The sequence below is a fragment of the Felis catus genome, chromosome X (assembly GCF_018350175.1).
Source record: "Felis catus isolate Fca126 chromosome X, F.catus_Fca126_mat1.0, whole genome shotgun sequence".
In the NCBI taxonomy this organism is placed as follows: Eukaryota; Metazoa; Chordata; class Mammalia; order Carnivora; family Felidae; genus Felis; species Felis catus.
The window spans coordinates 100,593,037-100,619,851 of NC_058386.1; the positions used below are offsets into that span (position 1 = coordinate 100,593,037).

A 26,815-nucleotide genomic window follows, 5' to 3' on the forward strand; every position below is an offset into this window, starting at 1 on the left:
CCCCATTGGAAAAACTCAATGGAAAGAAAACAACTAATCAAAACGAGTTGATCTTCGTGATGTTTTTATGTGTGTGTTTCTCTTTTTAGCACGAGAGGGCATGTGAAAATACTTATTTACCTTGTAAGTTTGCACACCTCACTTGCAGTGTTTCCAAAGCAGTTTTTAGACCACAGGATTAAGTCAAAGGGAACTTTTTTCCCTCAAGGGAAAAGCATGCTCGCCGTTGTCCTTAGGACTGTATCTCTAGCCCCTCTGTATCCTCTAGGCGAAAGCTTGCCCTTAATATTACCTTTGACAGCCTTCCAATAGTATCAGGATCAAGAAATCTCTGCACTTGCAGGCAGAATAGGCCTCAGTCCTTTGCAATCACATCCAGACCCCTTTCATCTTTGACATAAATCTGCCTTCATTTTCTACCCCCTTTCCTTATTACTGGTAGCCAGCACCCATACCTGACCCTCAAATCTCAGAAATGTTAAGAGGTTTGGCTTAGCCTTGCTTTCTCAAAATTAAGAATGCCAAAGAATGTTTCCAGATAAGCACTCTCCTGATAAGAAATCTTTTCTTAATAGAATGCAAGCACATATTTTCTGAGCTTAAGTCCCACCTGGGTCAATCCACCTTACTTCTCCCTAGGCACAGGCCACAATGTAAGCTATAAACTACTGTGTACAAAGGGAAGCCTTTGTGTGTGTGTGTGTGTGTGTGTGTGTGTGTGTGTATATATATGTTTTATCCATTCATCCACTGATGGACATTTAGGTTGTTTCCATTTCTTGGATATTATAAATAATGATGCAGTGACCATAGGAGTGCATGTATCTTTTTGAATCAGCCTTTTTATGTTTTCCAGATAAATATCCAGAAGTGGAATGACTAGCTCATACGGTATTTCTATTTTTAATTTTTTGAGGAATCTCCATTGGTGGCTGCACCAATTTACATTTCCACCAACAGTGCACAAGGGTTCCTTTACCTCCACATCCACTCCAACACTTATTTCTTGTCTTTTTGATACTAGCCATTCTAACCAGTGCAAGGTGATATCTTATTGAGCCATTCTAAGAGGGTGAGGTTTCAGTTTGCATTTCCCTAACAATTCGATGCTGAACATCTTTTCATGCGCCTGTCGGCCATTTGTATTTCTTCTTTGAAAAACGTGTCTATTCAGATCCTCTGCTCATTTTTTAATTGGGTTGTTTATTTTTGTTGATGGTGAGTTGTAAGGGTTCTTTATATATTTTGGATACGAATCCCTTGTTGGATATATGATTTGCAAAAATTTTCTATTCAGTAGGGTGTCTTTTCATCTTGATGATGGTTTCTTTCACTGTGTAGAAGCTTTTTAGTTTGATATATTCCCATTTTTTAAAAATTTTTGCTTTTGTTTCTGTATTATTTTTTTTATATCAGACTTTGTGTGGTTGAGGATCAGAAGGCTTGCCTGTTCTGCTTTCTCCAGACGTTAAGCAAATCTACTCCAGATGGTCTTTCAAATTTCCTCTCAGCTGACAATGCAAACCAAGTTTACTTTCACCCAACACTGACGTATCTATTTGGGCATGCTTTCTCAGCTTATGATGAGAATAGAGCTATGTGATTCGCCAGCAGGGAGACGAAGTTCGGGACACAAAAGAAAGATGGAAAGGCAGAATTACATGCACCACCAGTGTCAGAACCAACTCGAAACTTGACAAGTAGTCGGTCAGTAGTTACCACCTCGACCAGGATATTTGAGTGTCAGGAATCCTTCAGGCAGCCAAACAATACCTCCTACTTACTATTGTCTACAATTTCTCCATTAGAGTTTGCCCCTTTACGTTCAGTCTTTGATTCTGATTGAAAACATCAATTCTCCGTGGAGGGGGTCACCATTAAGCTTTAATCTGCCATGGGCAGTCTAGTATGAGTAAAGGGTTTGATTTGGAGTGAGGGAAGATCTAGATGGGGAAAGAAGAAAGGGATATGGAACTGAGACATGGGGAGGAGGGGGACCTTCTGTTCACAGACTCCCAAATTAGCTAAGGTCCCATCCTAATAATGCAGGTGCAAGGAAGAGAAGATTTGCTGAGGGTCAGCTTTTAATTAAAGGGAAACTTAAACAAACACAGTTATGAGGAATGAAGACCTCAGGGAAATCTTAATTCGCTAAGGGTAAATTGGGCCGGGCGTGGGTGAATATTTGTTTTTATCCTGTTCCCTAAAATCCACAGACTGACATCCATATGCAAACACAGAGGGATTCTTGATCTTTCCATCTCGAGCTCCTCATACACAGAAGAGTTTCTGCATTAGCATCTCAAATTTAGACAATCAATATATTGATTTTGGTGGACACCAAATGTGTTTCAGTCAAATTAAAACAAAAACAAACAACAGTAAACAACAAAACGTGGATTCAGATGTACTATAGGAATCTTTCCATGAATTCTTTTTAAAGAAAAGTACATTTGTAATATGAATAAACATACCCTGGAGTGTTGGAGTTGAGCTCATATTTTTGAATATCAGATTTCTTAGATATGACCAAATATAACTCAAAATAACTGAATTGGGCTTATCATCTCTCTCTTTCCTCTGCCTCTATTTTTCTGCTCTCCACTTGTATCTCAGAAACCACCTTCATGTACCATATGTAGCTTCCCCCATTCACTTACTTTGCCACAATATACAAGATAATTTTATCTGAAATTCCATGGAGACCAAAGATGTAAGAAATGAAGAGAGTGGTTCACCTAAGTTTCGGGTTTAAAGCCCAGGTGAGCACAGGAATAAGAGCAGAAGAGAAATTTTCATTTGCCTCCTTTCACCTCACATAATTTTTTAAGTTTATTTATTTATTTTTGAGAGGGGAAAGAGATGAGTGGGGGAGGGACAGAGAGAGAGGGAGAGAGAGAGAATCCCAAGCAGCCTCCTCACAGTCAGCACATAGCGCCCAACATGGGGCTTGAACTCACGAAACCGTGAGATCATGACTTGAGCCAAAATCAAGAGTCGGTCGCTTAACTGACTGAGCCACCCAGGCACCCCACATAATTTTTTGATGTACAAGAATATTAATTGCATAAAATGTTAAACTTCTGTTAATTAAAATGTGTCACAGGAAACATTAAATGTCAAATAAACTGAATTAAAATATATGTGACATATGTTACAGACACTTATCGTTAATATATTAAGACTCTTGTAAATCAATAAGAAAGCCATTGGGGCACCTAGCTGGCTCAGTTGGTAGAGCATGCTACTCTTTATCTCATGGTTGTGGGTTCGAGCCCCACGTTGGGCATGGAGCCTACTTTAAAAAAATAACAAAAAGAAAGAAAAGGAAAGCCATTAATATCACAGTAGGAATCTGAACAAAGGAAATAAATGGGAAATTCTCAAAATAAGGAATAAACATGGACACAAAAAGTTTTAAAAGTCATTAACTTTACTAACAGTCAAAGAAATGCTAAAAAGAAAGAGAATCTTTTTATACCCCTTTATCAAATGGGCACATGTATTATTCAATGCTAACAAAAGTGAAGAGAGACGAGTAATCTCATATTCTGCTGATGGGGACATAAAGTGGTACAACCTTTCTGAATGACAATTTGGCAATATGTATCAAAAGCCTTAAAAATGTCCATAACTGTTTGGCCTGATATTCCTACTTCTAGACATTTATCCTCTGGAAATAAGTAGAGATGCTGTATGAATGCTGTCATCACAACATTATTCGTAGTAGGGAGTGACAAGAAACCATCGAAATTTTCATACTGGGGAATGTTTAAATAAAATTAAATATGTCTAAGGGATGGAATATTATGTAGCCATTAAAGCCATGTTTGAAAACATTGACAAACATAAGACAATGTTCAAGATATCATGTTAGTTTTTTTAAGTTTATTTATTTATTTATTTTGAGAGGTGGGAGAGAGTATGAGTGGGGGAGGGGCAGAGAGAGAAAATCCCAAGCTGGCCCGCGCTATCAGTGCAGAGCCTGATGCTGGGCTCGATCTCACGAACCAAGAAATCAAGACCTGAGCCAAGATCAAGAGTTGGACACTTAACCGACTGAGCCACCCAGCCGCCCTTATAATGTTAGCTTTTTAAAGACAAGTACACAAATAGTACAATCTGTTTTACTAAAAAAAAAAAAGAGCATGCAGTATGTTTATATAAAATAAAATAGAAAGAAATATCAAATGTTAACAGTGGTTATCCCTGAGGAACAAGAGTCACCCATACTCATATTTTTTTTTTACATTTTTTGTGTCTTCTCAAATGTCCAAAATGAACACATATTAATTTTATACTTAGAAAGAAAAACCCAGATGCTACCCCAGAAGAAGAAAAACATTCGTAAAGTGTTCTGAATACATTAGGGTCTGCTTCCCACATACTCAGTGTTCGCAGATTCCTCATTTACCACAGGAAGATGCGATTCGTAACCCTGGCCTGAGTCTTCCCCTCTTGACTCTGTGCCTTTGGTTGTTTATTTCTGGATGGTAATATCCCTTCTTGGATCATACTTTTCTCACCCAGAACCTTTCTTCCAGTCATGAAGGACACCTAAGAAAAGAAACCCACTTCCACATTCCTCATTGTGTTGGGTCGCTATTAGAATAGGTCAACGGCTCTCAACCCTGGCTGTATGTGAGAATCACCCAGGGAATTTAAAATAAAATAAAGAAAAGCCCAGGAACCACTTGTGATTTAATTGGTCCAGGGTGAAGCTTGGACAGCCATTTTGTAAAGCTCCCAAGGTGACTGTAATGTGCAGCCAGAGTGGAGAGCCACAGAGGTAAGTAAAGATGCAGAAAAACAGAGTAACACTTTCCTCGGCTGAATTCAGTTGGGTAACATAGGCAGGATGGACCTGACACCGTCCCCCACTGGCCTCTAAGATACCCACCAGCTACCAGCTATTCGTGTGTTAAATGTCACAGTCTGAAGCCCACTAAGCACATCACCACCTTTCAGAGTCATCATGCGAATGACCTCATGGAATGGGCAGCCCCCAAGGTGATGCTCAACAGTCCTTTTCCTTTCCTTCCAAATTTGCTTGTGTGAAGGCCACTGCTAAAATGCAGCTGTGTTAGCTGGAGGGGTAAGACATTAAGCCACGAGCCGTTCTTACACTGGCGCCTGGAAAAGGACAGAATGCTGAGACAATGGGACACAGGACAGGCAAGTTTGTCATTCTTCTGTTTTTAGATCAAGTACCAAATTTGTTCGGCGTGGAGCAGTGTTTCATTTCGTTTGTATAGTGAACAAAATCCTGACCTTCTTTCCCCCTGTGAAAATGATTTTGACAGTTGTAGATTTGAGAGACTCGTGTGTCTGCCACCCCCCTGTCATGAGATCAACCCAATAGTCTCAGACTGAATTCCTGGGAGCAGATTCTGAGGTGGAGATCAGCATGCTAAAGTTTCTTGGGGTGTGGCTTCACTACCGACACTGGGGGGGAGAAAAAGGAGGAAGCAGGGTTGAGCAGAAGGAGGAGATGGGTGGTAGTGCAGTCCTAACAAGGCCTCAGCCTACCCTTCTGGGAGCTCTGAAGTTGGTATGGCCCTTGAGCGTTATCCGATTTGGGTTAAAGGGGTTGTGCCTTTATATCCTGTAATGAGCAGTCATTGGAGGCAGGCCGCTCTGCGGAGGGAGCAGGACCTGAAGCCAGGAAGCTCTCCTCAGCCAACAACCTTCCCAGAAACTAAAGGAATAGGCCCTTTGGTGCTGAAGGGGGATCTGGGTGGTAGGGGGCACAGCAGCCCCACTAGCCTTTACCACAGTGGCTTCCTTGTTTAGCAAGAATAGCCCAACAACCAGGATTGGGGTTGTCATTAGCCGTGGCCCGGTTCTCCATCCACCATCACCTTGCCTCCCCTCTGCTGTCATGCTCCTACTTTTCCTGGTTGAACTCAGATGACAACCCAGCATTCGCCCAGTCACCTATGTGGTCACGCCCAGTTTTTACAAATGAGGAAGAGAAAGAAGGGGGACAGCAACAGTGGTCCGGAATCGAGAGAGTTTGCTGCTCAAACGAAAGTCGCTTTCAGTATTAACAAAGTTGGGCTTGCGAAAGCTCACACAGAGTGGAGGACAATTCTAAAGCTGCTAAAACAGCAGGCTTATTTTTACAAAGCCAAGGCTTTGTTAAGCACCTCACCTCCTACAAGCACCAACGCCTGCTTTTGCTCTGCCTCCAGAGACAGACTTCTCTTTTCTTTCTTTCTTTTTTTTTTCCTCCCGCAAACTCATATCTACTCTCTTTGGGCAGCTGCAACAGGGAACAGCCAAACTATAATAAATTAGGTACAAAAACAAAAACAAATAAATTAGGTACAAAAAATTTTGGGGGGATTACTCACGGACGCGTACGGAACTGAGGTGAGCACCGTCCCCCAGGGCTCTCCGGTACACAGCCACATGCTCGAGCTGACACGGGGAGACTCTGCGACGGTGGAAGATTCTGCAGTGTGAAGCCACGGTTCTGACTTCCTCAGAAAACGGGAGTGAGGCGCATAGCCCAGGAGGCCCCGGCCTCCAGCTCATTAAAAAATCAGTGGCTTTCTCTATTTAATTTTTGAGTAGGTAAGACACTCACATGATTCAAAGAACAAAAGTATAAAAAGATCTATAAAATCGGTGTTTATGAAGAGGCCTCTTATTTGTGGCAGTGGACTGCGTGCAGAGCTACACTCGACTGTCATCCGCGTCTTCCAGGAGCTTATGCTCTGAGAGGACAGCGTTGAGTCATATTTTTTAATCTTTATTGTTTTTGTACTTACTGAAAATAATACTGCTTCTTGTGAAACAGTTGAACGTTAACATAAATAAGTGGCCGTTCATGTAGAGGTTCTCTGTCATCCTATACCTCAGCGATAACTATTGCCAATTTTTCGCATTTCTTTCTATACATATACAAATATATGGGTTTTTTAAAAAAAACTCTTAATGGTTATATTATTTTTGAGACAGAGGGAGACAGAGCATGAGCAGGGGAGGAGCAGAGAGAGAGGGAGACACAGAATCCAAAGCAGGTTCCAGGCCCTGAGCCATCAGCACAGAGCCCGACGCGGGGCTCAAACTCGTCGACCGTGAGATCGTGACCTGAGCCAAAGTCGGACGCTCAACCAACTGAGGCACCCAGGCACCCCTGGGTTTTTTTTTAATAAAAACAAGAATTATACTCTAAGTGCTATTTTCAGCTTTTTTCCATATGAAAAAAATATTGCATAAATATTTTATTATGTAGAGATTGGACAGCAGCATAGCATTCCGGGTATCTGTACTATAATTTATTTATCCAGTTTTATTTGGAATTTTTAAACATCGGTCATACAGTTCCTCCAGTCGGCTTCTTTATCGTTTGTAACTGATTACCCTCGCATTCCTGTCTACTTCTCTCTGGAGAAATGAATGAGAAGTCAGTAAGGGAAGCTTCATGGGGGAAGAGAATCATTCACAAAGGTCTATAGGTAGGGGCAAATGAGACATACAGGTCTATTTGCCTTGAGCAGGTAACAATGAGAATACTGAATAAAGGTGCAAAACCATCTTCCAGACTTGAGTGAATGTGAACATAGGGGAGAAGTACAGACTGGTATGAGGTGAGGGATTAAAGAAAGGGAGATCAAAGCAGGTTGGAATGGAATGAATGTTGAGGCCTGGATGCTGAGTCATTACATAGCAAAGTCATTATGGAGAGAAGCGACATCCTTTAGTTGAATCCCAGCTTGATATCAGTGAACAATATAATGTGGCTATTTACAAATATTAGCCATCCTAGGCTGCTAAAATAGCAGCCCATGTCAGAGCGGCCAGTAATCCCATTGTCATCCACACTGGTCAGATCACATCTGATTTAACAGGATCAATAAAATATTGACAAATATCCATAAGAGAGAGAGACGCAACAGGAAGGGAACCTATCATCATGTCATAAAAGTAAATGCTGTCGGATTGGGACATCTTCAGCCTGAAGAAAAGAAAAGTAAGGGGAGATGTGTTAATTGTCTTTAATAAATATGGACTGTCACATGGAAAAGGGACTAAACCTATCTGTGTCACCCCAAGTGGCCGAATAGGATCAGCCAATAGAAATTTTAAGAATGTAGATTTTAACTCAATAAACAGAAATTCCTTGTCTTTTGCTAAAGGGTCTTTGAAAAAGTTTAAACATATCAGAGACTCCCTGATGTAATTTCCTCTCCATTATTAATTATTTAGCCAATACTTTCTTCGTAAATCATACAGAAGTAAAATTCAACCTAGTCCTTGCCAAATTTCATAAATTCTTAATTAGTAGGATTCAAAATAATGAGACCTGATTGTACAGTGCTTAAGAAAGATTTTCAAATACTTTCATCTCCTTCTTCCTGTTTATTTCTTAATCCCATGCCTTGGCCCGCCATGTGCCCTCAACTCCCACTGAAGCGGAGAGCACACAGAAAACCCACACGAAAATGTAAATCTGAGAAATAAATATGCGTGGTTGGTTTAAAAAGAGTAAGAATTAACATTTAAAGCAATGGTAATTTACTCTGATCTGTAATTTTGAGCTCCTGTGCTGAAATTGCTCATTTGGAAATTACCAAGTGCTTGGGTCTCATTTGTGATCTTCTTCCTGCATACACCCAGCACACAAAGGAGTCATAATGACCGGCTGAGTCACTGCTGCCATCTCCCTGAAGCGTGCTCTCCAAATGTCAATACCATTTTCTTTGGTGCAGTGACGAAGATTCCCAACCGTAGCTTGCTTACACTATCGGACAAGCCCTGGAATGTGTTCAAAGGGCACCGAGATCTTCCGTTCTCTACTGCTCCAGTGGCCAAATTGTCATGCCATAGATCGTTCTGGCTTTGCAAACCATTCCCATTACCCATTTCTGTTAGTTATTACCTAAATAGAAATGGAAAACAATTTAAATTTATGGGAATAAGGGAGCTGCTTTTGACCATATCCAAGTAAAATGATGTCTGGGCTTGACGAAATTACACTCAGATTATGAATTCCTCCCAGAAGCAAAAATAGTCATGATATCGTGTTAGAGATGTCAGTTCTCTAAAAGACCAGAACATGGAAAACCCTGTGCTGTTCTGTGGCTCCCACTTTAAGATACACCTCTCCTCCCAACTTCTCAAACGCTACCTCCTACAGGGTTACCCAGAACCCATCTTTTCCGTCTTTCCCATTCAGCCTAGATCCAGGGTGTTAGTAGTAATAGCTGTCAGATGTAAATTAACTAAAAAGGAACCAAGAATCCCTGGTAAATTTCATTAAGAAAGGGGAAGAACTCAGGAAGACTTAACATGATTGAACTTTTTCATAAAACTGTGATCAAAGGACCAGTATGATATTTTTGTTATAGACTGTCTTTGTCAGGTTTTCTTAGAGTTATTTTACTTGAGAGACATAATTTATCTTGTTGGATAGTGATCAGCCATATTATAATAAGGTTCTATCTCTACCGAAGCTATTTCTTTTTTTGTAAGTTTATTTGTTTATTTTCGAGAGAGAGAAAGAGAGAGAGAGAATATGAGCAGGGGAGGGACAGATAGAGAATCCCAAGCAGGCCCTGTGCTATCAGGTCAGAACCCAATGCAGGGCTCATTAACACAAACCGTGAGATCATGACCTGAGCCAAAATCAAGAGTTGGATGCTTAACCGACTGAGCTGCCCAGGCGCCCCCCTACTGAAGCTATTTCTCATTCCAAAGAATGTTTAGTGGAAGATGAAAGACATGAGCTGCAACAGGAAACATTGAGGTCAGAAACAAGGAAAAAGCTTTGGCATTCAGGCCATACATAGTTTGATCATGCACGTCAATAAAAACAGTTAGGTACTATAATTCAGCTGTGATTGCTCAAGTCTGGCCTCGATAAACGCCCAGCATGGTGCCCACAAGTCGTAGAATCTTCTTTTTTTTTTTTAATTTTTTAATGTTTATTTATTTTTGAGAGAGAAAGAGAGACAGAGTGCAAGTGGGGGAGGAGCAGAGAGAGAGGCAGACACAGAATCCAAAGCAGGCTCCAGGCTCTGAGCGGTCAGCACAGAGCCCGACGTGGGGCTCAAACTCACGAGCTGTGAGATCATGGCCTGAGCTGACCGCGGACACTTAACCGACTGAGCCACCCAGGCGCCCCTAGATTCTTCTTTTAAAGCAAGATAGACATGCCGACTGTGTGGATGGGTAAAGCTGGGATTATGAGTAAGCCTGCTTTCCACAGTGGATATGATTCAAAGGGACCCAATGGACTGTAATAGAAACTCAGTAGAACCTTTAATACCTACAGGAAGATTTTTAAAAAAGAAAAACATCATCGTAACTGTTCTTCCTTCTTTCAGGATTTTCCATTCTCCAAGCGATCATGGAAGCAGCCGTGCAAAACAACTGGCAAGTGACAGCAAGGTCTGTGGGAAACATAAAGGACGTCCAAGAATTCAGGCGCATCATTGAAGAAATGGACAGGAGGCAGGAAAAGCGATACTTGATTGACTGTGAAGTCGAAAGGATTAACACAATTTTGGAACAGGTACGTTGGAGATTTATTCCACCCCCAGCCGACATGTTAAATCATCAACCTCAGGCAGTTCCCGTCTCTGCTAATAAATTAAGTAGCCAACGGACTAGATTTGCCAACAGTTTTTGATAGTCTCTCTAATCTCTTTTTTTCCTCCCCAGTGGCTGCAGGGGGAAAAAAAGAAAAGAAAAGCAAATCTAAGCTGTTGAAAATTGCATACCATGATTAATCTGGAAGTCTCTGCAATTTAATGCTACCTATCAGATAAACACACCCTTCTACACCTCTGTTTCATGGACAGCTGACTGCTTCAAAGTAATCCCCTTCTTTTTCCATGCCTTCCTCCCTGCAGGGGACGGACAAGGGATTAGGCAGGGCAGAAGGGTAGGGTTTTGTTTCAGGGGCCTAGTTGCAGAGTGTCAAGACAGCATTCCCTGGATTCGAATTTGTGGATATTTTTTGCAGAATATCCCTCTGGTTCCAGAGAGAGGCAGAGAGAATGCGTAGACCATTGTGGAAGCAGGATGACATGTGAGAGGGGGGGAAAGTGTTTATGGTTTTTAAAATGTGAACGAGTTGAAAAAGACTTAGACTGAGGGGAAAATACCACTCAGTGGGCCAAAATGCATACGTGACAAAGCTCGGGTATTTAAACTTAAGACTAAAAAATATTAGAAGAAATGTTTCACCGTAAGCCAGATGGATACTCTGTTTGGAGGAAAGAGTCCAAGTGAAACGTGATGTAAGTGTATTATTTTCCTCGGAAGTCTCAATTTTCCAGTTAATAACAAAGTGCCTATGTTGCCATAAACAAAACTGTAGGGGAAACATTTCCATTCTAACTCGATCCCAGCGTACCTGGGGGCCAAAATAGCTTCGGAGATTGAAATTAGAGTGAGCAGCCATCGCCTGGGAAAGCAGTTTTATAGCAAATTAAATATTAACAATTTGTCAGATATGCCCCCATAAGAAGAGAATGCAAAAAAAAAAAAAATAAGGAAGGGAAGAGGAGGGGAAAGAAGGAGGGAGAAAGGGAGGGAGAGAGGGAGAAAGAAAGAGAGGAAGGAAGAGAGAAATCGCTGACCCTGCATCGTAGAGCTACAAAGCCACAAAGCTGTCCCCTTCCTAAGAACGGCATCACCTCTAGTGAATCACAGCTCACAGGAAATCTAGAGCATAGCCTGGCTAAATCAGATTTCCCAACTAACATTTTCTTGAGCTACCCAAATGATCCACCCCCCCTTCAAAAAAAAAAAAAAAGCCTTTGATTTTCTTAGATCTTGAAAGCAAAGAATCAGGTCAGTGATGTTGGTGCATGCACTACACGCCCTCTAAAATTTATACCAAAATAGCCTTTTAGTGGGTGACCTACTTAATAGCCTAAAGCACAGGAACATCCCCCTGGTTGTACTTTGTTTTCCTTCTGTTGTATTAGGAACTTTGGCTTCTTGAATATCTTGCATTCCATGAAGTCTTCTGGGTTTTGTAGAATCTTACCCTGGAGTCTGGGATTCTTCGTCATGATGCCATAGAAAACTCAGTGGGTGAACTCCGAATTTTATGTAGCTCTGGGGATCTTGGGCAATTAAAATACCAATGCCTCAGTTTTCTCATCTCCATGATGGGGACAATAAAATTTGCTCTACCTCACATGGTTGGTATAATTGCTTCAAAAGACATACACTGCCATAGAAAATAATAGTCGTTAGTACTGCAAACTACACCAACATTATTGAAAAACCCCATTCTCTCTTTTCATGCATCACTTTCTATCTTCCTTTCCTCGGTCTGCACATTCACAGTATCCCTCAAAATGCTTCCTGTACAATTTTTTAGGGAACATTGTTCAAAGAAACGTTTTGGCAATAGCCAGGTAAGGCTAAAGAACTCCTTTCACTTATTTTTCCCTCCTCTTTCAAAGACTGGTTATAGAACCGTCAACTCATGATTGTTTTCCTGCCATTTAAGGGATTTCTATCAGGCCCTAAGTACTATGAGGTAGGGGCCATGTTTGTCTTGTTCACAGTCGTATCTCCAGTGTCCGGTAGAGTACCCGGCATACAGTGTTGGACGGATAGGTGGATGGACGGATGGACGGATGAATGCGTGAATATCACACAAGCGCATTTAAGTCACTTCTGTTGTGATTTTGCTATGCTTCCACGAAGAGGCAAAACACAAGTGCCGGCAGCCACATGATAAGATGATCAGAGCACGTGTTTCTGCAGAGGTTTAAGATGGGGGCTCTCGGCTCGAGCCTCTTTCTGATGATATCATGAATTTGCCATAATTTATTTTTTATGTAAAGATAGATTTCGCATTGAGCCAATTATTTAAATTAAGCAACGAATGCAACATGATATTTCTTTAGAGGAAACATTGTAAAAATGAATGAAATGCTGAAATAGAGAGATGTCGCTTTTCTCATTGGTTTCTAACCATTCTTTCGACAAACTTCTCATAATTCACATATACAGATCCTGGCTAGAATGATAGCATTTATAATTCACTTCGTATTAAGTTCTTAGAAAAGATGCCCCTATCCCCCAAAGGTGTCTTCAACTTTGAGGTTATTCTCATAAAAGGAAACTTTTTTCATCTATATTTATTTATTTTGAGAGACAGAGAGAGGGAGAGAGTACAGAAGCGGGGGCAGAGCAAAGAGAGAGGGCGAGAATCCCAAGCAGGCTCCACGCTGTCAGCACAGAGCCCCACACGGGGCTCAGTCTCATGACCATGAGATCATGACCCGAGCCGAAAGCAAGAGTCGGACGCTTAACCAACTGAGCCACCCAGGTGTCCCTCATGAAAGGAAACTTCTATATCTCCCATAAAATGATACTTCATGCCACTATGTGTGGTCGAAGAGCCTGTAACATCACTGTAACACTATTCCCTACAGATTTGATTTGGACATAAACTTCATATTATACTCTATATCCCATGGGTGTGACTGGAAAATCCTCAATATGGTACAACTTTCAAATATAAACAGGTCTTCAACACAGTGTTATATAGCATAACCTCCCCATTTCATGATACAGGGTCTAATTTTCCCTGTGAATGTTCACTTACAGGGTGAATAAAAATTCTTGTAACATTTCTTTCCAAAGCTCTTTTTTGAACTCTTTCAAACTTTCAGACTGCAGCAGCAAAAAAAAAAAAAAAAGACTCAATTAGGTACTAATCTGTCTTTAATATCTCTCCTGAACAGTTGAACTATAAGGAAAGTATTCCGAATTTATAGCTCTAAGAATTCACATAGAACAAGAGCAAGAAACAAATGAAGCCATGAAAGGTTGTCAGGGTTCGTAGAGAATATTTAGAAACTGTAGATTGTGAATCTAAACAGGGAGATTTCGGTGTACTAGGATGAATGAGCCACTGATCTGACCTGACATGGCAGTCCCAAAACCGGATTGTGTTCATCAGGCCCTCCCCATGGGTGGACAGCTGTCTCAATGCAATGACCAGTCTAAACACTCACTTTTGAAAAGGTTGCCTCTCTGGGGTGCCTGGGTGGCTCAGGCAGTTAAGCATCCAAGTTTGGCTCAGGTCATGATCTCACAGTCCGTGGGTTTGAGCCCCGCGGGGGGCTCTGTGCTGACGGCTCAGAGCCTGGAGCCTGCTTCGGATTCTGTGTCTCCCTCTCTCTGCCCCTCCCTCACTCACACACTGTCTCTGTTTCTCTCAAATATAAATAAAAACATTAAATTAAAAAAAAAAAAAACAAGAAAAGGTTGTCTCTAATGGACTTACTTATCCATGATGGAGTAGATCCTCCTTCCCAGTAGCATATACCTGTGGACTGCTTTTGAAAGTCAGGTTCCATAAACCGATACGGCTCTGTTGGACATCTAATGTTTACTTGGAGAGGCAGCATAGCAGAGAGTTTCAGAACATGGACTCTGGAGCCAGTCTGCATGGCTTCTGTCACTGACTAGCTGTGTGACCTGAGGCAAGTTACTCAACTCTCTGTGCCTCCATTTCCTGTTGTAAAATGGGAATGATAAGTGTACCTTAATGACTTAATGTATGCAAAGCATTTAGAAAAGTGTCTGACACATAGTGTTTGTATAGTGCTTTGATGCTAAATGATGTGTTTTCACATACATTATCTTCTTGGAGCCTTGCTACGGGAGGTAGGCAGGGCAGATGCATCCATTCCAAATTTACAGATGATAAATTGATGCTTAGAGACATTATGATGATTTACCCAAATGTGGCACTCCGCTCAATCCTAGTAAGTGGCCAAGCAAGGACAAACTCAGGTCTTCTGACCCCTGGTCCAGTGCTCTTGTCCCTACACTGAACCACCTCCCTCAATTTCTAAGGCAATTTGTTAAATATTTAGCCGAAGCCAAACCCTAGATTAGGCTTACTCCTCAGGTTACATCTTAAAACACTTGCAAAGCAACTGGAGAAGATCCAGAGAACGGCAGCAAAAAATGATTAAGGCGTTAGGAAATAGCCCCTACGAGGAAAGGCTAAATGGAGCTGGGGTTGTTTAGCCTGGTGAAAGAGAACCAAGAGGCAGTTTAATCACCATCCCCAAGTAGAAAGAGTTAGCATAAAGTGGGCACTGACCAACCGTTCTGCCCGCCTGAGGACGGTACCAGCACAAATGAGCTTCACCAGGACCAGAGAGAGAGTCGGCATTCAAGGGCTCCGTACAAGGAGAGAGGAAACTGGAAGCACGTAAAATCTCACCAGTGGAGGCTATAGGAAGGTGAGGCCATTCCGAAGTAGCGAAAAGTCAAATCTAGAATAGTTTTAAGATTGTCTTCGAGAATGGACAAGTGTTCCGAGTCCATCCTGGCTGTGGACAAGTAAATATCCTGATAGATTCAGTTTAATGAATAGATAAGGATATTGCCTAAGTTGCCCATCCATTGGATGGCTAAAAGCTTGTCTCTTTAAAGACATTTAAACAGCCCCTGCCCTTTGGTCTTTAGCACGTTCTTATTTTCTCCATTGATAATTCAAAGGTAAATCTCAGCATAGCCCCCTCTTGAATGATGGCAGATGCAAACTTAGCAGGGCCCAAACCAATATGTGGCAACGTGCTACTCCCGGGAAAAAGTGCAGAATATACAATATCCCCTGGAAATATTTCAGGCTAAAATCACCTCATCGTGGATGATGTGAAGGCACCACTTCTTGAGGACAGAATCCTGAAGCAGGTCAAACCTTTGCGTTCCTTTCAGTCGAGAACTCTGACTGTCACTTCAAAGACAGTCATTTTAAGAAATGAAACATCCAGGAGAGTCAGTCAGGTCTCTAAAGGTAACAGTTTAAGCAAGATACACAGTATCAGGGGCCCTTCTAAAGTATGAGGCTATACCACAGAGGAGACAGTGCTCACTCCAAAGTGTGTAGAGCGATCGGGGTCATTAGAGCACTGTTGCAAATGGCTAGGCCGAGGTCGAGTGAATTATAAATGTTATACAGCCTCAGGCCTGCTCCTTGCCTCACCCTCCTCTCAGCACACAGTGGTACCATCCAGTTCTTCCCCCGGGTTTTCTCCTCGCTTTGTCCCAGCCCTTCCTTTCGATGTTCCTTGTAGACCATTTCGCTGACTTACCAGCCCCTAAGACAGCTGGGTCCGCATCCCTTCTTGGAGTATTTTGTTTATCATACAGGTTAATAAACACCGGCCTGGGAATCGGATAGATGTGCCTTCAAATCCTAGCTCTGTTACTTCTCTTTTGCATGACTTTGAAGAAAGTGGACTTCCTTTCTTTGAGGCTCAATTTTCTCACCTTGACAGACGGTTCCACTCCCTTCCTTTCATGTAATCCTCCTGTGTTGTGAAGATGAAATAACATATGTGGCGAGCGCCTGGCACAGGTAGCCGTAGCTAGTTGCTCACGAGCGGCGGGTTTTTGTGCTTACGGAAATGAGGTATTCAGGGACTGTCGCTCAACAAGGGTGTCTTCGTGGATTTTCCGAGATATCAGTCCAACCTAAGGTCTTCAGATGAGAACAGAGTTTAAGACTTCAGCTAGCCTGAGGCCTCACTGGTGTGAGTTTAGCCTGTTACACGGCCTATTTTTTCTCCAGTGTGACATTGGGTAACACATAGTGATTGACAAGCGCGGGGACTATTTGAGAATTAACTAGCATCACTTTTTCGGCATCACTTAAAATAATTAAAGGTATTGAAACCTTGAGCTACATGGGACAACTGGGCATTTTAAATAACAAATAGGTATTGAGTGCTTACAGCGTTCCAGATACCCTTTGAATCAATGTGTGTGGGTATGTGTGTTTATATGTTTCTCCTGAGTTAATCCCCATATTAGCCCTAGAAGGTAGGTGGGAATATTACCTCCATTTTACAGATGTGGAAACCAAACATAGAGGTCGTACAGCTAATAACTGGGGGAGCCAGAATGTGAACCCAGGGAGTCTGACTCCAAATGCTGTTAATCACTGCACTAATCAGCCTTGGGTCTGACTGAAGTTTTCAATCAGAGTAGATTCCACCGGAGGTTATAAGAGATAAGCATCCCGCTGGGGCCTGGAGCAGCTTTGTTTACAACAAATATTGTTAAACAACAAGCATTCCGCAGACCTTTTCTCCACTTGACGAGGATCCATATTCCATTAACACACAGAATTGAAAATATGCCCCTTCCACCTACCTTTGGTGAAAAGCTCATTTATGATGAACAAGTTCATTTACTTACGGTGCCAAAACAATCTAACTACGCAATGGGCCCCACAAGAGCAGGCATACGTTGTGAGAGGTACTTGATCAGAGTGATATAGAAGTACAACTAGCATTCCCATCTGTGTGCATTTCTTCTCAGGTAAAGAACCACAGTCTCCATTATATTACCCAGAACTGCCCTAGATGTGGCCCATTTCCCCCTTCTCTTGCTAGGGAATAACCCGAATGTAACTGGAAAAGTCTGGAAGGTGCACGTCCTCTTCCCTTCATTAACCCCCAGAAAACCAAGCATAAGATAGAACCGTTCTGGGAAATCATGAATGCCCATAGGAGAAGTGTTTGGGGTGGGTGCAGAGCTTTTCTGGGCCACTGGATTTGAGCAGCGGTGCTCCTAGGAGCCTGGTCCTCACTCTCACTCAACATCACCCTTAAACCCAGGTGAGAGGAGCCACGGCCTGGAGCTCCGTGCTTTAGAGGAACCCCACGTACCGCCAACACTAACACACAGACACTTTTTCCCCCTCTTTGGTCTTGAGACGTTTTGAAAGGTTACTAGCTGGCTGGGCATCAGGGGGAACAGGGAGAGGGACACATAAGCCAAACCAGGCTCCCCAGATAAAGCACATGGGGTTAAGGGGGGGTGGCAGAAGGGCAGGGCAGTGAAGGGAAAAATGGCAACTTATGCCATAGGAAATAGGAGAAAAGTGGCTAATCTTGTTCCGGATTGGCCTCCCCAAATCGGCCTGAATGCAGGATCTTGGCAGATAAGTTTCTCTAGGTAACTGCCTCCTCCCTCTACACTTGAGTGATGGAGCTTTGGAAGACACAGCGTAGAAGTGCTTGGCCAACTCCGGTCAGAAAAGTGACCCTTGGGGCTGAGAACTTACTGTCCCCGGCTTCTTGGAGAACTGGGAAGGTCCACCCCATCCCGGCTTCAGGTGGGTCCAGTCTCCAGGCAGGAGTTCTCAGCCCTGGGCTCAGCTTCCGCCCCACCCTGACCGGCCCCAGCAGCGTATCTGGATCTCACAGGGAGTAGGGCTGGCCTGAGAAAGAGCCTGACCCCTTGAGCGCCCTCATCTACTTCAAGAGAGTGGCCTGCAGAGCTTTGGACGTGTGAAAGGATGTCAATCTAAAACGGAAAGAGAGGATGTGAAATAGAGAAATCTCACACATGCGCCTTCAGGAAAATGAAACAAGAACTGAAAGACAAATTTCCCATAAGTGCCTGACTCTAGAAAACCAGAATATCCGGCAAGAATCTCTCTATGTCCTCAAGCCGATAAACGCCTTGCTCGGGCCCTGACTGGACCTCCCCTGCTCTTTGCACACTTTGCCCATAAACACAGCTCACCCCACACTCCAAACAGACCCCCTGGAGCGCACTACAGATTGTGTTTCCTGGAACAGCAATCCCTCTGCAGTTGCTAAACAAATTCCACTTCTGGTCATTTGAGCTTACTTCAGTCTACCTCTTTATTTGGATTAACAGGTAGATACACAAGCCAGGCCAAGGCATGCCTTGTTTTGGGACTTTTTAACATTTGAATATATGGACCGTGGCCCTCCGTTTGTATTCTTGCCATGGTTCCAAAAACGTTAAGGGTGAGCCCGCTTCTATTCACCTGTATCTCTCGTAGCCTAAAAATATAAATGCCCCTGTCAACGTGTCCAGGTTATTGCTGAAGAGTAGGGTTTCCTGAACACTCTAGTCTCATTCTGTGTAAATACAGCTCTTCCAATCGCCTATCATGACATTTGTTTGGCGAGGCAGGTTGAGGAGGGAGCTTTTTCACAGTAATGGAATCTCTTCCTGACTGGCTTAAATGCTATGGAAAGTTAATCAAGTATCTTGTGGAACTGGGATAGAGGGTGATGTTCCCATCCCTCAGAAGATTGTTTTGAGTTTATTTATTTTTTAAACTATTTATTTCTTTATTTGAGAGAGACAGAGAGAGTGAGAGGGGGAGGGGCAGAGAGAGGCGGGAGAGTGAGAATCCCAAGCAGGTTCCACAGTATCAGCGTAGAACCCGACGCGGGGCTCGAGCCCACAAACCCGTGAGATCGTGACCTGAGCTGAAACCAAGAGTCAGAGGCTTAACCGACTGAGGCACCCAGGCGCCCCTATTTATTAATTTTTGAGGGAGACAGACACAGTGTGAGCAGGGGAGGGGCAGAGAGAGAGAGAGAGAGAGAGAGAGAGAGAGAGAGAGAATCCCATGCAGGGTCCATGCTGTCAGTACAGAGCCCAATGCAGGGCTCAAACTCATGAACCCATGAGATCATGACCTGAGCCGAAGCCAAGAATCAGATGCTTTTCGACACTGGAGTGTCTAGGAAAGATTCTCTATGCTTAGAAGTCCAAAGTTGTTCTAGAACCCTGCTTTCAGAGGCATGGCTATAAACTGAAGGCTAAACATCCTTTTGCCACCACATGGTCGTGGTTCTATACTTCATACCTAGATCTACGTCCTCTATGACCTTCACATTATATGGTGGGCTGGTACTAGATAGGAGATGATGCGGCCACACTGGAGAGCACTGGAACCAAAGCGGGATACCGTTTCTTTACCAGCCTGTGTCTAGAGGTGGACTACCTGAGGAGTCTTTCAGAATTTTTTGTAAAAAAATTTAAGGTTATTTATTTATTTTTGAGACAGAGGGAGACATGAGAGAGCACGAGCAGGGGAGGGGCAGAGAGAGGGAGAGAGAGAGAATCCCAAGCACGCTCCACACAGCGTGGAGCCCAACACGGGGCTCGATCCCACGAACCGTGAGATCACGACCTGAGCCGAAGTCAGACGCTTAACCAACAGCCACCCAGGCAGCCCTACGAATCTTTAAAGACAAAGACACGTAAGGGATCTGGCGGCTGTTATTTACCTGTGTTTCTAAAGGTGGTCTGGGGCCATACCCCCATGATAGAGAAAAAAGATCACACAGAATGGGACCTTTTGCAGGGGATAAATAATTGCTCACCCATCTAAGAAATCACTGCATAATTACGAGGTAACTCATGAGGAAGAAGGAAGGCAAAGGGATCAGACCCCCGGAACCGGCATTGTGATTTACCTGAAAAACTTCCAAGACAAGGGTCAGTCAACTCTTCTGAAGTTAACATCACACAAGGGCTTATATTCAGAGTACTGGACTGAGCACTACTAGAAGAAACAAAAGCTCTCCTTCTTTCTTTTCCTTTTAAAATGTGTAATAGCCCCGAGCAACGTAAATCAGAGAGCCGGATATCTCAACAAATGTAAAATAATATAATAAAGACAAGGTACATACGTGCTGGTAGGATAAAAGGAATTAGAAAAGCCTACAGCTTTTTTTCACGTATGAGTAAATTAATCATAAAGTGTGAGTCAGAGTGTTTCTAAGACCTATGCCTCTCCATCTTCTTCTCCCAGGCACACGGTAAGGCCCGTATGTAAACAAAGAGAGCCCATTCTTCTTTGCTTTCCCCGCTCCCCAATCTCCTAATGGCCATGCCTGCAGACACATACATGTCACACATAGCCAAGCACACCCTCTGGCCTCCCTTCATGTCTTGCTGTATCTTGCTACGTGTTCCCTTCCTTTTGCCACCTCCAACCTTCCCAGGTTTCTCTCTGAAGTGAAATCGGCTGCCCCGTTTATCCTTTGCAGGGACCTTTTCATTACCTCACCCATCATGGTGTCCCGTGGTCTCTAGTTCTTACCCTACTGACATGGTGATCTAAAGCTGGTACTTGGGGCGCCCGGGTGGCTCAGTCGATTGAGTGGCCGACTTCGGCTCAGGTCACGATCTCACAGTCCGGGAGTTCAGGCCCCGCATCGGGCTCTGTGCTGACAGCTCAGAGCCTGGAGCCTGTTTCGGATTCTGCGTCTCCCTCTCACTCTGTTCCTCCCCGCTCCACACTCCGTCTCTCTCTCTCAAAAATAAGTAAACACTAAAAAAAAAAAAAATGTAAAGCTAGTACTTAACGTATATTGGACCACCGTAATAATTATTGTGAAGCAAAAATGTGCCGCAAAACTGCAGAACAGTGTCCCAGAAGTCAAACCTATGGTTGAATTTCTTAAAGATGCTCACTGCTGACATCGTTTCTCTTAAGTACAGTCTCACATCCGGCCTCCAGGCCCCAAGTGAGTGGGGAGAGCCAGACACTTGTACTTGCAGCAAAAGTCTTCCACATGTTAGGGGATTTCAACACGCACTGGCAGCCTTAAACAAACTTGTTCCCTAAAATGCAAAGATATTTTTCCTAAGAGTTGGTAGCAGACGCCAGCATTCTATATTTAGAGATCTTCTCTTTGGCTTATTAAAAAAGATGGTCTGATTGTCTGGTCATACTTTTCACTAGACTGGCTAGGCTGGCTTTGTGACTATTTAGAAGCAAATCCCCTCTGGGAAAATAAAAAGAAAAAACTCATTCAAGATCATTACTTTGAAACAGCAAGACTCTTGTTTATTTCGAATGATAGAAGCTTTGGTCTCAAAAAGGAAACGTTCCTGCTCAACCGACAGTTCCCTCCCCCCGTTAAAAAAAAATTGTGGTATCTAATTATTTGCTTGATTATTTCCTATGAAGTTTGGGGGTTTTATTTAAAAAAATCAACACAAATGCAAATGAATTTCCATTAGGGAATTTCATGAGAGTCTTGGGGATGACTGGAGGCATCCTGGAGTTTTATAAAGCAGAGTACAGAAGCCCGGAGGCAGACCTGGGTTCTAGCCCCAAGCGGTAGGACTCCAAAAAATCACTTAATCTCTCTGCGCCTCCAGTTCCTAAGCTGTAAAATGACTGTTATATGTGATGGTTCCTTCCAGTGCCAACAGGCTGTGATTCCCAGAGCTGTGAAAAACAAGGTAGGCAATTCAAGAAATATTGAGTCCCTACCAATTTTATCATACCCAGGTCTAGATAATGAGGGTGGAGGAGGACATGTCTTTCCTGCTAAGTAGTAAGCAGCAATGCAATCATTCTGGAAGGCAGAGTAGGAGAAATATCTAAAAATGTGTGAGTCAACTTCCCTACTTTCTCAGATGGCCAGGCTAGTGACCATCACGGAATGTTTCTTTGCTGACTACGAATCTTGCCAGCCTCTCCACGTCAGTGAGCTCTGCTTCGCCTTGGAGACACTAGATGAACAGGGAGATTGAGACGGTAACGCTCCAAGGCCAGGACACAATCTGGAAGTTTATCATGTGCCTCTATCCTTAGAGTTAGAATAGCAAATGCCCCCCCTCCCCCACACCACCATCAATAGGATTTTTTGGTTGATCAAAGCTGTGTACATATGTATATATAAATACCACATCAGCCCTTCTAATATCTGGAAAATGACTGGGGAAAATTCCTAGTAAGAATTTCTGGTAGTTGGATGCTGATTAAACTGAGGTTTGTTTGTTCATTGCACGTAGCAATGTACAGTAGATTGCAGTAAAGATTTATTAAATCGGAAGACCTTCTCTCCCACCTATGAACACCAGCATTTTAGGATTAAGACTGGTACCTTATTCCAAAAATGATAAAAATAGGAACCAGTTCAAATGCAAAAATACAACTAATACAACTATCTTCCTTTGTTTTGAGTTAATCCCATCACTGAATCCCGTGAGGCCTCAGGCCTTTAAAAAGAAATAGAAAGAAAAGAGCCATTGACCACATATAGCTGTTTTTTCTCCCACAGGCACTTTCACTTAGCATGGGAGGAAAACACCCTGATACCTGTCCCTTTGTATGGCTTACACGGAGAACTCCCAGTTAAGCCTTTACAGGCACTGAGAAGTTGACTAAGTCTTAGGGGTTAGAATCACTGCCTTGTGAACATTAATGAATTTTTTTAGACTCATCATCTAGCTTAATTAAGAAATTTCCCAGATTAAGAGCACCAAAAGTGTAGCAATTAGAAGGTTCATCACACAGCTGCATGAGGACAGGAGTCTTGTCCTCGATCCTAACAGATGCTGTAACAAACAGTTTCATAAGGGCTGCGCGAAGCACAGTTTACAACAGCAGCAACAGAGAGGCGCCGGGGTGATTCAGCCGGTTAAGCGGCCAACTTCCGCTCAGGTCATGATCTCACGGTTTGAGTTCGAGGCCTGAGACGGGCTCTGTGCTGACAGCTCGGACCCTGGAGCCTGCTTTGGATTCTGTGTCTCCCTCTCTCTCTGCCCCTCCCCCACTCGTACTCTGGCACTCTCTCTCTCTCAAAATAAATAAACGTTAAAAATAAATAAAATAATTTAGATTCTCAGATTTCCTACAGAGACACAGCAAGCAACATAAGTCCAGTAATAAAAAATAAAATAGGCAGACTCAAGTTCCTTACTGCCCTAACACTGAAGGGCAACGACGATTGATTGATCCATGCCAAGCTCAGGACTTTGATGACACGAAGTCTGAGAAAGAGCCCTTCGTCAGTTTGTTATCAACCACCCACCTGGACCTTCCGGTCAAATCCCATGTTTGCGGGGGCAGCCTTCCCTCAGTTCAGATCTGTCTCTGTCCAGGGGTTATAACAAATTGACAAGTAAGGGGCACAATTCAACAGCCTAGGGCCAGGGCTTGGGGAGATTGGTGACAATCACTGTCATGTCACTAAAGGTAGAGTCAAGTGGAAGAGATAAGTAGCCAGGCACCACTGTTCTCTCTCCAACCTTTAAATTTTTTTAAATTTTTATTTGTTTATTTTTGAGGAGGGGAGGGGCAGAGAGCGGGGGAGAGCGAGAATCCCAAACACGCTCCGTGCAATCAGCACAGAGCCCGACTCGGGGCTCAAACTCACAAACCGTGAGATCATAACCCGAGCCGAAACCAAGAGTCGGATACTCACCTGACTGAGCCACCCAGGCATCCCTCTCTCCCACTTTTTGAATGAACATAGCTACGTGAATATACGTGAATATACGCAAATATATGTGAACCACCAACACCCTACTCTGGAAAAGAAGAGCGATTGACAAGTGTCTTCTGAAGTAATCCAGTGCTATAGGCCGAAGACCCAAAAGCTGGCTGAGTTCTATCTCAAGATCACTGTGGACATTGCACAGCCACCTCACCTTTTATCATCTTAGCACCTTCAGCCATAAAATATAAAAACCCCTCCCTGCCTTGCTAGGGTGACGTTAAGATGAATCAGACAATTTCTCTAAGGTATTCTAAGATCCTCAGAGAGGCTAAGTCTACAAATATCAAGCATTATAGTTAGAGTCCCTGCACCTCATTTCTTAAGGAGGAGAAAATGAATAAGGAAAGGGGCATGTGGTCGCCGAGCCCAAGAGCTCAAAATGCCTTTCAGCTTCTTCTGTTATCTGAGGCGGGTGTCAAGCGAGGGGGACTGGAGTGGGGGGGTCACCTTAAAGGTTTGATCTGTGAGTGCTACCAACAGAGCAGCAAGTGCTTTGATTATGGTTTTGGGGTCCAAAGGGTCTGCCCCGAACATGGGCATTGTATTCAAACGTACACGGTTTAACTTATGTATGTCCTTTTCATGCCTTTAACTGTCCCAACGGTAGAAATTCTAGCTCTAGGCATAAGTGGATCATTATTGAGGACAGGGGCAGGAAGGGTGCCCTCTCTTTCAAAGTTCAGCATTGCCGGAAAATGTGCCCGCCAGTCTTAAGAATGGGGACACAGAACTGGGTGAACCGATTTGCAAATCAGAACCTTAAAACGATGCTATCTAAAAGACACACACACACACACATGCACGCACGCACACACACACACACGCAGAGGTAAATAAGAGGGAAGAACCGAAATAGAGTGGAACCGTGTCTTGGATTGAGACATGAAGATCCAGGGACACTAAAGCAATGAACTAGGCAGTCAAAGAAGGCACTGTCCAAAGCTTCTTAATGGCCACTCTTAAGTGCCTTCACTGCTATCTTCTCAACAGCTCTGAGAGTCCTTTTCACTTCTCTTGACCTATTTCAAACTACGGCCTGTACTTAACTTAAGAAGCTCGTACTCGATAAATCGCTCCTCCCCCACCTTCCCTGGCCAATATGAAATCAATTGTTGCTTGACAGACTGCTTCGCTGTAGTTTTCTCTAAGGCGCAAAGGGAAGAAATGCACCTTATTTGTACATGCGTTAACTTAATTCTCGCCTCACCCACTCAAGCACAGCGCAATCCTTCAAACTCTGACCCAAACCCCTTCACTGTTTGGTGTCCATGGCAACGACGACCACCAAGCCGCTGGGAGCGGGTTGTGAGGAGTGACAGGAAAGTGCGTCTCCCAGCAGAGCCTTTAGCTCTTCTGTATTAGCTACATCAATAGCAGGTGGCAGCAGCTCTATCCCTTGGGTATCTGCTTTTATTAGAGAGGGGGAATGTCTTTCTTGTCTCCCCAGAAGAGTCATGGGCTGCTTCTCACACCCAACCTGTTGAAGATAAAGCACTGATTGTGGAATATTGAAACCAATAGGACGGTTTTTGCTTGAGAAAATTTCCCCATGGTCTACTTCTCTGGCGACTCTGTCCCCCGCAGCCGCCACCACAGCAGCCTGTTTGCTAAACTATAGCCAGTGATCTAGAACCCTCAAAAGACTACACGTGAAATCCTCGCTTCTTTCTTTTACGGTCCTCACCGCTCAGTGACCTGCAACTCATTCTCTTAACTTTCTTAAGTCATGTCAACGCGTTCATGGCAATCTTGACATCAAAGTGTATTTTTTTAATGTTTACTTGTTTATTTATTTTTTAAAATGTTTATTTATTTTTGAGAGAGACAGAGACAGAATGCGAGTGGGTTAAGGGCAGAGAGAGAGGGAGACACAGAATCTGAAGCAGGCTCCAGGCTCCAAGCTGTCAGCACAGAGCCCGACACGGGGCTCGAACTCACGAGCTGTGAGATCATGACCTGAGCCAAAGTCAGACACTCAACCGACTGAGCCACCCAGGTGCCCCTACTTGTTTATTTTGAGAGAAAGAGAGAGAGAGAAAACATGCATGCGAGTGCGGGGGAGGGGCAGAGAGAGAGAGAGAGAGAGACTGAGCAGGAGAGGGAGGATCCCAAGCAGGCTCCACGCTGTCAGCGCAGAGCCCGACACAGGGCTCCATCCCATGAACTGTGAGATCGTGACCTGAGCCGAGATCAAGAGCCTGTCGCTCAACTGACTGAGCCACCCAGGTGCCCCTGTATTTTTTTTAAAAGAAAAAGAGCAATGTTAATAATTGTCCAGGTACTGGGGGATTTAGGAGCCAAGAGAAAATAGTATGGTTTCTCCAAACACGGTGAAAGCTGTTCGGTCTGCAGACCGATTTCACGAGTTCCATGCTACTTCTTTGCTCAAAGTTTAGCTGAAAAGTTGTCAGATGGCAATGAATTTCGCTTTACTATACTCCAGAGGAAGAGAGGAATGGTTCCATTTGCAATCTCATTTCAACAGAACCCAACATATCTAACAAAGACGTTTTGCATAAAGAAGACTAGCTCAGACTTGGTTCTTTATGGAAACTGAAAAGGACCCATCACTCAAGTATCCTGTTCAGAGAACCTACATAAATAATAACACTATTTGAAGTGGGAGAAACAAGCAAATGGCTTTATCTTCTTAACTGCATGAGAAAAGGAAAAAGAGAAACAGAAGGCTCCTATGCACAAGCCTTTCCAGCAGATCTGCTGAAACATAAGAT

At 43.4% G+C, this 26,815-nt stretch overlaps 1 protein-coding gene and 1 long non-coding RNA gene across 8 annotated transcripts in view; one reads left to right on the forward strand and one right to left on the reverse strand.

Moving 5' to 3' along the window:
• GRIA3 (glutamate ionotropic receptor AMPA type subunit 3) overlaps positions 1-26,815 on the forward strand; it is a 266,792-nt gene that overhangs the window by 122,492 nt on the left and 117,485 nt on the right. For all 7 annotated transcript variants that reach the window (XM_019824236.2, XM_023249377.2, XM_023249378.2 and 4 more), the window contains one exon: positions 10,338-10,525. In XM_019824236.2, coding sequence (XP_019679795.1) covers positions 10,338-10,525 — 188 coding nt within the window. The remainder of the gene's footprint in view (positions 1-10,337; positions 10,526-26,815) is intronic.
• The window catches only part of LOC111558763, a 93,811-nt gene that overhangs the window by 24,988 nt on the left and 42,008 nt on the right, over positions 1-26,815 (reverse strand). The gene's annotated exons all lie outside the window — the stretch shown is intronic.